We start from the raw sequence: 13709 nt of genomic DNA, 5'->3' as shown, positions 1-13709 counted from the left end.
CTCAAGCTTCATGCTTGTGAGATGTAGCCAAGTTGATGTAGGCAGCTGTAATGAAATACCTACTTCTTGTCCCAGGGTTCTGTGCTGCAGTTTCCTCCATTATAAGAGGAGGGTTTCAACTGAATCATCTCTCAATACTCTTCCAGATCTGAAGTTCTAATTTTACATTTTACAGTAAGTACAGAAGCATACAGTTTTCCCTAACTACATATATATAATTATCTATATATACACATATATACACACATATACATATCTAATGTGTATATTAATCAACAATATATGTATTACGATTTGAGGTTTATTCTTTGATCAGGAACACAATCCCCATGGGAAATGTGTCATGGCATCATTTCCAGATATTTTGGCAAAATTGAAAGATTACCTAAGTATAAAACTTCAGTATGCAAGATAAGTCATCTTAATACCAACTTTGAAGAGACACATGCAATGATCAGAAAAGACAATACACAATGCAAAAATGCAAAGTTTATTTTCTTAAATAAAATACTATATTCATATCTATACAAATAATTATTACAACCATTAAAATGTTACATTTACCAATAAAATTTTCAAAACTTTGAACAAGAGCATGGTTCAAAATATTCACACCCACCCTAATACAATGCATTTGTAAAAAGATGTCAAAATAAACAGGACCTATTCTTATTTACAACTGTAGGACAATCCTGATCATACTATACATATCTGCTCTGGATTCCATTACAAAACAAATTAGTTCCCATTAGAATTACAAACCAGGTGATTTACAGTAATAGGGCACAGTGCACAGCAGACAGTGCTGGCAGGAAACTAGATACAAATATTACACTATTGAAAGACAACACTTAGGTTTTTTCTGGTGACTGCCTTACAATAAGCTTCTCACCCAGTATATCTATAAATAATTTGTGAAGGTAATTATGTTCTCAGATTTTTCCAACTATTTTTACCAAAATGAATATATATATGTATGGCCTGCTCAAAGTGGAAGCAAATCTTCTCTTCACAGTAACACAACTGCAGCATTTTAAGCAACACTGTCTGGTCCCTTTCTTCTTGGAAGATCAACAGTTCAACTCCCCTTAAAGGTTACCACTATAGTCAAGTCCAGTGCCTCAGTGACCTCACAGATGAAAAATGGTTTTAAGACTTAGGGGATAAAGGAGCAGAGATCCAAAAAAGTGGAGATGGGATTTAGGTGGAGTAAACTTTAAGTTCCGAAGACGTAATATGGTGTATAGCTGACACAACTGAACACAAACAAAAACTAATGATCATCTTTCTTTTTAAGTATTAAATCACAAATGAAGAGTTATCCTATGTCTCATGTAATTTCTAGTGAGAGTCATCCAAAATAACACCAATTTGGATAATATGCCCAGTACTTTCAACCTAAATTGGCTAATGTTTATGAAGCATCTGAATACATAAGCCAGAAAAAAATTATGGTTGATGGGGTACAAATGTAGAAATAAGGATGTTGAATAACCATGACATACAAGCTCTGAGTTTAAAAGGAGTTTTGCTTTTAACTAGTGTTTTTTTTACAAGATCGGCATCAAAGATGGCTCAGCAAATGATAAGGCAACAGTGAGAAACATCAGCTGTACTTGCCTCCCAGGCGTTTGATTACATAGCATGTACCATCCTGGCTGGTCCTTTGCTATAAGAGAGGAGTGGGTGGGTAATAGTTCCAATGGCTGGTCTTGGGACCAGAGGCACAGTTTCAGGTAAAGTGCACCAGGGTGGAAGCATGTGGGCAGAACTAGATCCTCAGTACTTCTTACCAGCATATCCAGACTGCCTCAATCTAAACTTGGTGTCCCCCAAAGACTCTGGTAGAAACACTCTCAGGCTCACACAGGAAGTTAATGCACAGAGTATGGTTAAGTCAAAAAACAAACAGAAAAGACGGAATATTTTCTGTTGAACTTTAGGGAAGGAGAAATGGTAGCATTCAGTCAAAACGGTACCTTGAGAAGAAACTAATTTCTGGCCTTCAATTTGTATACAGTTATCATTAAATCATCAATCACAGATTAACTTCACACTAGCTTTTTCTGGCTATTAATATTGCCCTCTGAATGTGCACAGCCATAGGCAATTACCTCCAGGCAAAGGATTTATATAAACAACTGAATTACAATGACTTCCAGGTTCCTAAGGATATCAACCCAAAGCCACCTGATTTTGTACTACCTCTGCCTTCTCGTCACTTCTCCACAGGAAAAAACAAGCTCACCAAAACAAGGAACAGAGCTACAGGGCACATTAAATATTTTGCATTAATTTTGAACTATTCTGTTTTGAAAAATTCTTTTTGTCCAGAAGAGGAGACAAAGTGGTTCCCAAAGCTAGGAATTGGGAACCCTAATTAAAGAGCATGACTATCACACACTGATCCAATACATGATGGGCCCAGCAAATGTTCCAAGGCAAAGGAGTGACCATCCTGCTGAGGAGATGATCAGGTCCCTGTCACCTGTTTGACATGGAGCAGAAGGAAGAAAATAAGAGCCTGTGGACCTATATCACAGCGAAGATAAAGCTAAGAAGATGCATATTAGTCTTGACCCCTTCTTAATTTTTAAAACTTTTATACCCAAAAATACGTTTCCATATATTTTTTCTTTTGGAGTACAAATTTTAGCCTCTCCATGAAATGGATAATGTTAGAAGGGGAGAGCAAGGCAAATGAATTCTCTTTAAAATGTTTAAATAATTTTGTATTTTAAGAAGGCTGATTTTAAAAAGGCCAAGCCTTATTGCAACTCACCTTGATATGTCATTCCCTCCTCATGCTTCTCTTTCCACAGTTCGGATAAGTTAAATGTTATAAAGCATGATTAATGTGGGATTCTCACTCCTTATTTAGAAAAAAGGGTATCATCTCTGGTATAGATCTTACAATTAAAACAAAAATACATTTCCTGAAACAGTATAAAACATCCCCCAAAAAGCCTGTATATACCAAAATACCCCAAATAATATCAAACTTGATTTTGTTTATCCATGATTGACACAGTAAAAGTTTACATATGATAAGAAATCTCAAATTTTTTCACATCATTAGAAGTTACTATGTTAAATATTTGGAGGAATCGACCACTTTCTGCAACTGATTCTGTGATCAATAATACTAAAAGAGAAATAACTTAAATAAATGACTTTTATTTATGACTCATACATATGTTTGCATATTTCCAGAAATTACAAAATTGTTTGTGGAAATGGTTTTATATTTTAGTCACATATGAGCAAGCCAAGAATAACATTAAATTTACTGTCACCAAAATTGACTGTTTTCTGACATTCTTTTGTCAAAAATTATATCCAGAATTTGCTAAGTATTAAATAAATTTCCTCCCAAATATCACATAGCTCTAATTATCAAAAACTTTACACTGCTGGTAAATCTCATTCACTCATGCTTTTAAATCAAATAAGATTATTGTGCTCTGAACACTTTCAGAATTGAGTCCCTACATAAAATGGTCTCTTACATACACACGCATATCTGTAAATTCAGAGCTACAGGTACACAGGAACCCAATTATTTGCAGGTGGTCACATCTTTCTTCAGATGGTCAAATAGCCTTACTTAGAGACTCACTTGGGATCTAAGTGTTATATGAGTGGAGTGAGAGCTCTGAGAAATGTAAATGCTATCTCTGAACAGAGTTAGACAGAAAATTATAATCAGTGCAATAGAGAAATATCTGGAAGTCCCAGGCTTTGAAGCTCTTCCACTACAATGTTCAAACTGATCTTCTCTTAGCTTGTTACCTTAGTTCCAATTACAGCTAACAGTCACCAGTTCTTCCAAACTCAATGGCTACTGTGCTGTATACGTGAGAGACGGAGACAGAGACAGTGAGAAAGAGGGGGTGGAGTGAAAACGAAGCCAACCACGTTGAAAACTGTCCTTAAAACTGGCAGACTGAACCTTTCAAGTACAAGGAAACATGTGAATGTTAAGCTTAAAACTCAGTTAAGGTTAGAAAACAAGTAGAAACTCTCATTTTTTCTCCTCAAATACGGGTTTTAACTACTGTGTTTATCTGTTGTCTTAAGTAACTTCTATTCCTCCCTATGACCATTCCAAAGGGAGCAAATACAGAAGTTTTCCTTCTTCACAATGTTTTTCTGCCCAGGTGGCTGCCTCAGTCAGAAGCAGGAAGAGATCGGGAAGTTTGGTAAGAACAGTTGAAGAGGCACAGGTGACCCTTTTGCTGAGTCTTTGGAAGAGGTATTCGCTGGAATTAACTGCCCTGCCCAGGCCTTAGGAGGCTTTCTTAAGGGGAAAAAATTAAATGCTTGCATTTGGGTTCACTCTGTTAGTAGAGCAGACAGGACAGTTCATATGCATCCTTCCCACTTCACTCACTCCATTTTTGGCAGAGTATAACAACAGACAATAACGGGTTGGGGCATATAAGTGTATATGGTTGTTTCCCTAGGGCTTTTTTTTTAAGTTTGCAAAAGCAATATATGAGTGTATATATACATACATATTTTTTAGATTTATGATTAACTTAAGTGGGGCTTTTTGAAACCCTGACATCAGGTTTTCTATACTTCAGCAGGTCTCAATTTCCCATTTCGCAGATGGCAGGCCTATTTTTAAAGGACCAGTTTATACTTTAAAAATCTCTGTCCGTGTACTCACACACTCACACAGACAGACATACATAAAGACAATTATTTGAAGCACCATTTCGCATCTACCATCAGGAAAAATAATGAACAAACTCATCTTCTGGTTATAATACTACTATGAAAGATAATGCAACATACAATGCCATATTTTAAACATAAATATCAGTAAATAAAGATACTGACAGAGCTTAAAACTCTCCTTAGAAATATTTAAAAAGACTCAGATAATTATGTAGATTCCCAAGATCCTATTTACTGATCAGTCCCCAACGATTAAACAAATGTAAAAAAAATTTACTTCAAGACCAAATAAATAGAACAAAGAGAAAACACTAAAACAAATTCACTTGATGAAACAACAATCTTTAACTGAACACATGCAAAACTTCACGATATAACTGCTTTTATCCTTACGGCCTGATGCAAAATGCTACTACAGAATACAGAACATCTCTGTACTTTGCATTTTTGCTTTCTATTTTTAAGGCTAATTGTTTAAGGAAGACCTTTGCTTTACAGGATCTTGGCACATTAAAGGATAGCATGGCTCCCTAATTTGAAGAGCAAGACATAAAATTCAGGTATTTTATGCTTTGCTATAATTAAGAACCCTCTACCTAAACCAAACCTTGGGAATAAGGCTGATTAAACAACTCATTTATTTGCCAACTGTTTGACTTTAACCATAGACATTCGTTCTTTATTAATTCAACATTTACCATGGGTAAGAAACTGTTCTGAATGCTGACATCAGTTGGCATTTGGTTATGAGCCATTGTGTTACATCAAACTGTCAGTACTTTGGGAGAGCAACTCAATTATCTCAACACACTACTTGACAAATTATCAAGTTTAAAATCTAGGCTTCTTTCTTCTACCTAGCACACACCAAGATGACAGCCCCCAACTTTCAGCTGATTAATATTTTAGGGAACAGAAGATTACAAACTTGAAAATGCAAATCTGCTGGGAAAATTTAAAAAGCACACCATGCAGTTAAAAATGAAAGATAATTTGTTTCTGGCAACCCATCATCTCTGACATGGCTTCCTTACATTCAGAAGGTAACTGGACATTGATCATACATAGACATACATACGCACAAACTCTCTCTCCACGTGCACGTATGTGTGCATGCACACACAGATACATTTGTAATCTCACCCATTACATGTACGTTTAGTCTATTGGTATTTAAACAGCCGAACTGCAGTCATGACCTAAAATATGGCTTATGTTGTGGGCAGGTCTGTTTGAGGACTGCTTGGAAGAGTCAGAGGCAGAGGAGTTTGCTATTGTAAGCAGAGGTGACATTGCGGAGCCATCAGGAAGAGCTGTAGCTATTTCTGGAAACAATGATGTCATATTAAAATTGGATAAGTGAGAGTTGGTCATGTGCATCGGTGGCATATCAGGGAGAAGAGGAAAACTCGGTTGAGCAAAACCAACAGGTCTGGGAGGAGATAAAATTGATCCAAATCGGTTATTTAAACTTCCACTGTTTACCTTCTCTGTGCTAGGATTGGAGAACATTTGATTAGAAAAATAGGGGATCGAAATATCATTGGACAGTGTAGGATGAGCAGGAGAGTATGGGGGATAGAAAGAAGGTAGTGTATTTTGGGGATCTACAGGGATGAGGGCTGGAGTTCGAGTGGCACTAGGCTGGGTAACCTGTGGAATGAAAGAAGTATTAGCATTTATTGGTGGATTCATGCCACCCTCAGGAATAAAAGGAAAACCAAAATTTTGTGATAGTGTATGCTGGTCAGGTGCTGAATTATCATTAGGTACTTGTGGGCTATCGGGCATGAAACGAACAATGCTTCCTCTCTTCTCTGTAGTGGGTTGTTGGCGTCCAAGAATCATACTGCCACCAGTAGACAGAGGAAGATGGGGAAGACTTGGATCAAAGACATTACTATGCCTTTGGTTTCCAGAACGATTCCTTTCAGGTTGACGAATTTTGGAACCACTGCTGTCTTGCAAGGGATGCCTCGATCGCTGAGGAACTGAAGAATTTGTCTGACGTACAGGAGGCCCTTGATCAGCATTTCCATGAGACACAGATGGATGGGGCAAAGCTGGCCTTGCAATCCCATGTATGTTAGTTGTGACTGGAGGGTTCATATGGCCTTTGGTCCCATGACTGTCAGTGATCCTCATGGGATTGGACTTCTGTACAGAAACATTGGGACTTGTGTTTCGACCTTGAATATCTCCTGAGGAAGAAGAACTCGAAAATGGAACATTCAAGGTGCTGTTCCTGGTGTTAATGGCACCTAAGGACATGTCACAACTTTCTCTATTCTGACTCTCACTATCTCTTCTAATATGGACACCTTCATGAGTTGGGGGACAACTATATTCAACTGCAGAGGATGGACCACACTGTGTATTCCTCTGATGTTCCGAGAGAGATCTCTGGCTCCCAATGACCTGATCACCAAGGTGAGGGGCAAGTAAACTTTGCATGAAACTTTGGTGACATGTATTTTCACTGTCCCTTGCTGGGACAGCATTTCCTGCTGGGATGCTCTGAACTGATGGATACGGTAATCTCTTTTGTCGGTCGATTGGTGGTGGGCCAGGGTTTTGACTAATTCGAAAAGCCTGGGACTGCATACTCCTCAATGATGATACAGGGTTACCTATTTCATTATTTCTTGAAGATTGTACTTCAAAATTACTCTGGGGCTGTTGACTGGCTCCAGTTGGTTTAAATGTCTGACAGTCAGAAAGGCGGATATCTGAGGCAACAGCATGTTCCACACGACCCTGCATGTTATGAATGGCCAAACCCTTATTTCGGGAAACATCCAGATAGCTTCTCATTTCAAGCTGATCTGAAACTCTGGAACCCTGAATTGATATACCCATTCTCTGCTCTGAATTAGAAGATGTCTTTCCAATGAGCGCCTCAGCAGAGTAACTTGAAACTCTGTTTCTCTCTGGCCTGTGTGGGGTACAGGTCATGTCTGAAGGTCTAGTCACAATGCTTGGTTGGGACACCATTTGCTGCTCTATGCCTCTAGATGTCAAGAGCCTCTGCATCGGGTTATGCCCAGATACATGTTCAGAAGAAACCCCTGAACCTTGCTGCCTGCTTCCAACATCCTGCTGCTGGTGCATAATATCCTGACTGAGATGGTTCTGGGGGTGGGCATGGTGGTTCCGGCTCGTTGATGGGTTTTCACAGCTCTTCTCCTGCTGGGAGCTTCCAAAGCGTTGTTGCATCTGTGACTGCATCTGCTGATGGTGGGGATGTGGCTGACCACTCTTGGGTCGGGATTGGTCAGTGCCGTGGTGCTTCGTTTGTAAGGAAAGCTGAGATGTCTGTGTGCCCGGAACAAGGCTCCTCTTTTTCTGCAGCTGAACTTCCTGCTGCAAAGCTCTCTGTGGGTGGACACTGTGGGGCTGAGGGTGGACAGAGCTGTCTGCATGGGGCACATGGTGCTGCAGCTGATACAAGGGATGCCTCTCTCTTAGCTGCCCTGCTTGCTGCTGCTGCTTCAGGTAGAGATGGTTACTATGCAGGTGAGATACCGCCTGTGCTGGAACATGCTGTTGCAGGGCCTGTAAATGTTGACTGGCCTGGGCTTGCTGCTGCTCAGCAACCGAAGGCTGAGAACTGCACTGAACTTCAGTTTGCCTCAAAGCAGGGGCCACAAAGTTGTTACCAGGTGGGAATAATCTTGTAAGGCTATCTCCGTGTGCTGGGTTGCTAATCGGCACAACTGAGTTTGAAGAGCTGGGAGGGATCTGACTAACCATCATTTGAGTTGGATCAGAAATGCTGTCTGGAGTGCGGCTCATTAGGGACATACCATCAAGCCTGACGGGGGCTGGCTGGCAATGCTTTTGACGTTTAGCTGAAGACATTAAGAGGTCATCTTGGACAGCACGCTTCGCAGAGTCTTTACGGTTTTCATGACTTGGCTTTAAGAGTTCTTGAGTCTGTGGGTTTGGTATGGCACCAGTCATAGTATTCAGCTGTTCTTGGGAATATTCAGTCATGAGAGATGGTCCGGGAGGCTGACTGACGTAGGAGCTAGATCCAATAGTCAGATCAACTGTTGCAGGGACAGCTGTTTGTTCTGAAGTTTGGGATAAACCAGCACAGCTGACAAGAGGATGGCTGATGCTGCTCGGATGGATGAGATTATTCACACTTAAACTGGTGATGCTTGGGGGCTGAGAAGTTGAAACCTGTAAAGAGGCATTTGATGTTTTAATTCCTATGGAACAACTTGGTTTTTCAAGGGGCCTATCCACAGTTGCTTCAACTGAATCCTGAGGATTGAATTCATTTGGTGTTGCCTCTGCCTGTCCTGAGCCATTCTCTTTAGATACCTGTGTTTTGAAAGGTTGGTCTCCCTCTAAAGATGATGCTTCAGAAGGCTTTGAAGTAACTTCCCTCATATCAGCCTGGGTGCCAGCTCTTCCCTTCTCAAGATTCTCCTGGTCAAAAATAGCTCTTGCTGCAAGAGCAACTATATCAGTTTGCTCTACAAAGGTACAGCTGTCACAAGTATTAGTTGTTGCATTGCTGGTGACATCCTCTCTACTTGTTTCAGGAAGCATGGATGCAACTGAGAAACTACGACTACTGCCAGAGCTCGTTGACATGGGAGAGTCAGCCTGTCTACTGGTGAGCAAAGAACCACTCATAACTTCCTGATCAGGAATGCAGGCATGATGCTGTCCTGGATCTCTGTCATCACTGTTCATCAGCAACAGCTCTTGTTTGGGATGCAAATCAACACTTGAATCCACTATTTTAGAACTTTCTGAAGAAAAATCAGGATGGTCCACCTGGACTGAAAGAGGTGGTTTCCGAGGGGTTTTTTCTTTAGCAAGACCAGATAGCAGTTCAGTTAAACCTTGCCCCTTTAAGTGACCTGTGGTTTGCACTGTATCTGATGAACCTTGCTCAACCCTGCAAGAGTCAGCAATGATTTCCACCTCAGAAACACAGTCAGTACTTGTAGTGCTTGCAGCAGATGACAAATCAGAAACCTGAGAAACCAAAATGTGGGGATCATTTGGAGATGGAATCAACACGTTAGCTGAAGTGCAGGATGTAGCAGCATCTGACAATGCCAAACTAGTCGGTGGCTTCTCCTGAGATGTGTCTTGTTGTAAAATAGGGACACAATCTTTGGATTTTGCTGGGGCCACTGTAAAATGTTCACTTGTTACAGATTCTTGGGAGGGTGAGCTAGACTCTTCCGCTGACTTAGACTCAGGTATCACTGATTCAGAATCCAGAGCATCTAAGGAATGTAGACCAGAAACACTTACACTATTTGCTGGGGCCAAAGCGGCAGACGGTAATACCACAGGGAGGCTTTCCAGCAGTCCGCCATTATACGATGGCTCCGCGGGGCCTTCAGGGCCAGGGCAGTCTAATTTGTCCATATCTCTGACTGGATTTAGAGGGCAGGCTGACTTGTTAGATGCTAAATATTTCTTGGCACCTGGCTTCTTAGTCAACCTTTTTGATTTCACATTAGGCAAAGAAGTTACCATGTTCACTGAGGGAGTAGTCACTAAATTATAAGTACTGGTTAGTGTGGCTGAATTATCTGTTGTCATGGAAGATGCTACGGTTGTTGTTAATGAAACACAGTTAACTGGAGTGGTCTGACTATTTGCAGCAGTCTGAGAGTTGGCAGGCTGGCTAAGGGACAATTGCACACAGCTTTGCCCAGCCATCTGTGATATGCTTTGATTGAGGCTGGCCAAAGCACCAAATGTGTTCAGGGCAACATTGGTATTTGGATCTTCGCTGGTGGTGGGTTGAATAATTTGCATAGGGGTTTGATTTGTAGTTCCTGATGAAGACATCACAGGCTGTAAAGCAAAGAGCTGTCCATTTAAAGAAATGGTTTGAGGCTGTTGTTGGTTTGACATGGTAACAGAAAAAGTTGAATTAGATGTTGGTAACGATGAAGGTCTTGGTAATATGTGAACAAGATGCTTTCCGCCAAAAGTTTGTGGGGTCGAAACATTTTGCATTGAGTTATTAGACCCAATTATAGCATTGGCTCCATTGACAGGGAGTCGAACAGAACCAGGATGTGGAGCTGAGAGGAGAGGCAAAGGGTTCTGATTAGCTGTCTGTATGATGACTATCTGTTGACCTACTGTTTGGGTGGGAACCTCTGCCCTCATCACTGTTGGGCATGGTGTGGTGCTGGGTGGCTGAAGAATGATAACATTTTGATTAGCTGGAGCTGCATTAACAGCCGACCCAACTGGCTGCGCCATCTGAATCACCTGCATTGCTGAATTCAATGGAATGATATTTTTTGGAGGCTGAGATTTAACTTGTGGCTGGGCAGTCAGCGGCTGCATAGGTAAAGATGGACAAGAAGGCAAGGTTACAACTACTTGCTCAACTGGCTGCCCATCTGCTGGAAAAGAATTACTCAAGTTGGTGCCTGTAGCTCCATGTCTACTGTGGTTGGTTGTGGTGGGACTAGTACCAGATTCATTTAATACTGGGGGCACTGCAGAAGATGGTATCTGGCTTAAGGGCTGAATAGTGTTTCCTGCCAGTTGCAAAGTAGTCCACGTTGTCTGCGTGTTTCCAGCTGAGGGAATTCGGGTAAGGCTATTAATGTTTTTCAAATCAGAAGTACTAACAGTTGAAGAAGGCAAAGAATAAGAAAGCATCCAACGACTGTCCAAAGGGTTTGCAGAAAGAGTGCTTACAGGAGTGGTGGCCTTCCCCACTCCAGGGGAACATGGGGCCACCACTGCAGTAACACTTGCTGAGTCCGCACCCTTGTTCATACTCACGGGACAAGAATCACCTGCAGACCTGGGAGGCTGGGAGCAGACTGTGGTGGTAACTGAAACAACAAAGGTGGTTTGAAAATCACTTCTGAAATCCTGTGTGCTCAGGCATGACTTGCTGCCATAGTGTGCTTTGGTGGCAGTGGCTGGGGAGCTGGCGGGGACACTTGTGACACAAGGGACCATTTTCTTCAGTAATGTGGAGCTCTCCTGCCCATTCTTATTTTCAGAAGAACTTTGATCATTTAGACATGTGTGCAAGGAACAATGTTGGTGAGGTTCAGGCCCAACAGGAACAGTGATCAATGAGCCACTAGTCACGCCAGGCATACTTGATTCACTTTCGGAGGTGGAAAGTTCAAGAATATTTTGAGCAGAAATGGTAGCAGGAAGACAAAGAGGAACAGGCTGGTTGGTGGCCAATGTAGAAACTGTGGACTGATGCCATGGCTTGTTTTCGGAAGGGTAAACTCCAGAAATAGACACAGGAGTCACAAGACTGCAAGTCCTCTGTACTGGCACCACATTGGCGGTTTGCTTTTGTAAATTATGACCAACATTAAAGGTTATCCCCTGAACAGCTGTTCCCTGGCTGTTTCCACCAGGATGACTCCCATTGGAATAAACAATGATATTTTTTTGAACCTGGTCACTGGGAATAACAACAGAGACCTTTGAGTTTCTAAGATTTCCTTTCCAGTGGATTGTGGGGTCATCATATAAGCATATGTCATTTGCTTTCAGTAATTCAATATATCGGCCATTTTCTTTTTGAATTTCTTCCAGTTGTTTGCGTAGCTTCTTAATCTCTTCAGCTATAATATTCAAAATAAAAATAAAAAATTACCTGTAATTGTCAGTATTTACAATAATGTAAGAAAAAAATTGTGTACTAAACTACTGGAGTCAAATTCTCATGTTTCTAAATACCACAATTGAGAATCTTCAGTTCTTTTCTAATATAAGTTTGTTTTCCTTTTTAGGATGATTCTCAAATCTTTATCCCATCCTTTTAAAAGTATGTATCTTTAAAGGTCAACAACCTAAAGGTCAAAAATTCATAATGTAGAAATCTCAAAATTCAAAAATTCCCAATAGGGAAGCTACAAAGGTGAAGCAGGGGAAGACAAAGGTCTCATGGTAACATGCCAGGAAAATAACACTGAATGTCAATATAATAGCATTTTAAATGCTGCAACAGCTAATCTTAAATGTGGTGGTAAGAGAGAATCTCTTCTATTAATGGCTTGAAACTAGTTTCTATTTGAAACTTTGAAATAACAGAGACTAAGTAGAACATGAAAGAAGTAAAATGGTAAAGCACTAAGAGAGTATCAACAATGGAGCCTGCATTTCCCTCAGGAGGGCCAATGTATGTACACTACTGAGTAACGAAGTGGCTGCACCCCCTAGTCCTAAGGGAGAGAATGTCTCCCATGGATTCTACTACTGGGGAAGACTGGATGCTGGCATGTGCTCTGGGACTGCGTACATCCCCTCTGCCTGCCAGAGACAGGACTCTCCCCAACTCTCCACAAAAGGCAGTCCACCCTCAAGGCCAATGCCCTATGAAATAGCTTAAGATGGAAAGTTCTGTTCTGACAAGGATGAGCTGAGACTAAGAGATTATTTTTCTCAAACATTTCAAGTAAAAGATACAGAACAAAAATGCCAATGTGCCATGGGCATTAGAAATTAGAGGGCAATTATTATGGGCCAAATAATAATGGTGATTGTTTTCATTTAGCACACACTTGCCATATGCCTGGCACTTGTCATTCATTGTCTCATTTAATAATAATGATAATGATGATGATGGTAACAATCAACAGATAACATTTACTTAGCATCCGCTATATGTCAGGCTTTACTCTAACAACCATGAGATGGAAACCACCTACTGTCATCACCATTTTTAGATGTGAGGCTCTGAGTAGTTATATGATTTTTCTAAAGTCAACCGATAGATGCCATGATTTTCTTCACTTGAAAGTAAGGAAACTGAGATTTGGAGACATTGCATAACTGGCCAAAGGTACTGAGTGAGTAAGTGAAACCAAGACTCAAGGCCAGGTAGGCCTGACTCCCAAGGCCACTGCTCCAACCACTACACTAGACTGTCAGGTAGACAGTGAGTATGTGGAGGAAGCTGCTGGAAGAAGAAAAGAAATGAGAGTAGATGTACAAAAAAGAACAAAAGGAAGTTTGGTGACAGAGATGATGATAAAGTCAGACTTAAG

General features: G+C 40.8%; 1 protein-coding gene across 3 annotated transcripts in view; it reads right to left on the bottom strand.

Annotated features, from left to right (window-relative positions):
• Positions 1 to 469: 469 nt before the first annotated feature.
• The window catches only part of USF3 (upstream transcription factor family member 3), a 61102-nt gene continuing 47862 nt past the window's right edge, over positions 470 to 13709 (bottom strand). For all 3 annotated transcript variants that reach the window (XM_037013086.2, XM_037013088.2, XM_037013089.2), the window contains one exon: positions 470 to 12284. In XM_037013086.2, the coding sequence (XP_036868981.2) occupies positions 5860 to 12284 (6425 nt within the window). In that variant the 3' untranslated portion in view covers positions 470 to 5859. The remainder of the gene's footprint in view (positions 12285 to 13709) is intronic.

The sequence above is a fragment of the Manis javanica genome, chromosome 3 (genome assembly GCF_040802235.1).
Source record: "Manis javanica isolate MJ-LG chromosome 3, MJ_LKY, whole genome shotgun sequence".
In the NCBI taxonomy this organism is placed as follows: domain Eukaryota; kingdom Metazoa; phylum Chordata; class Mammalia; order Pholidota; family Manidae; genus Manis; species Manis javanica.
The sequence above is the reverse complement of the archived record's forward strand: the minus strand, read 5'-3'. Positions and strand labels throughout refer to the sequence as shown.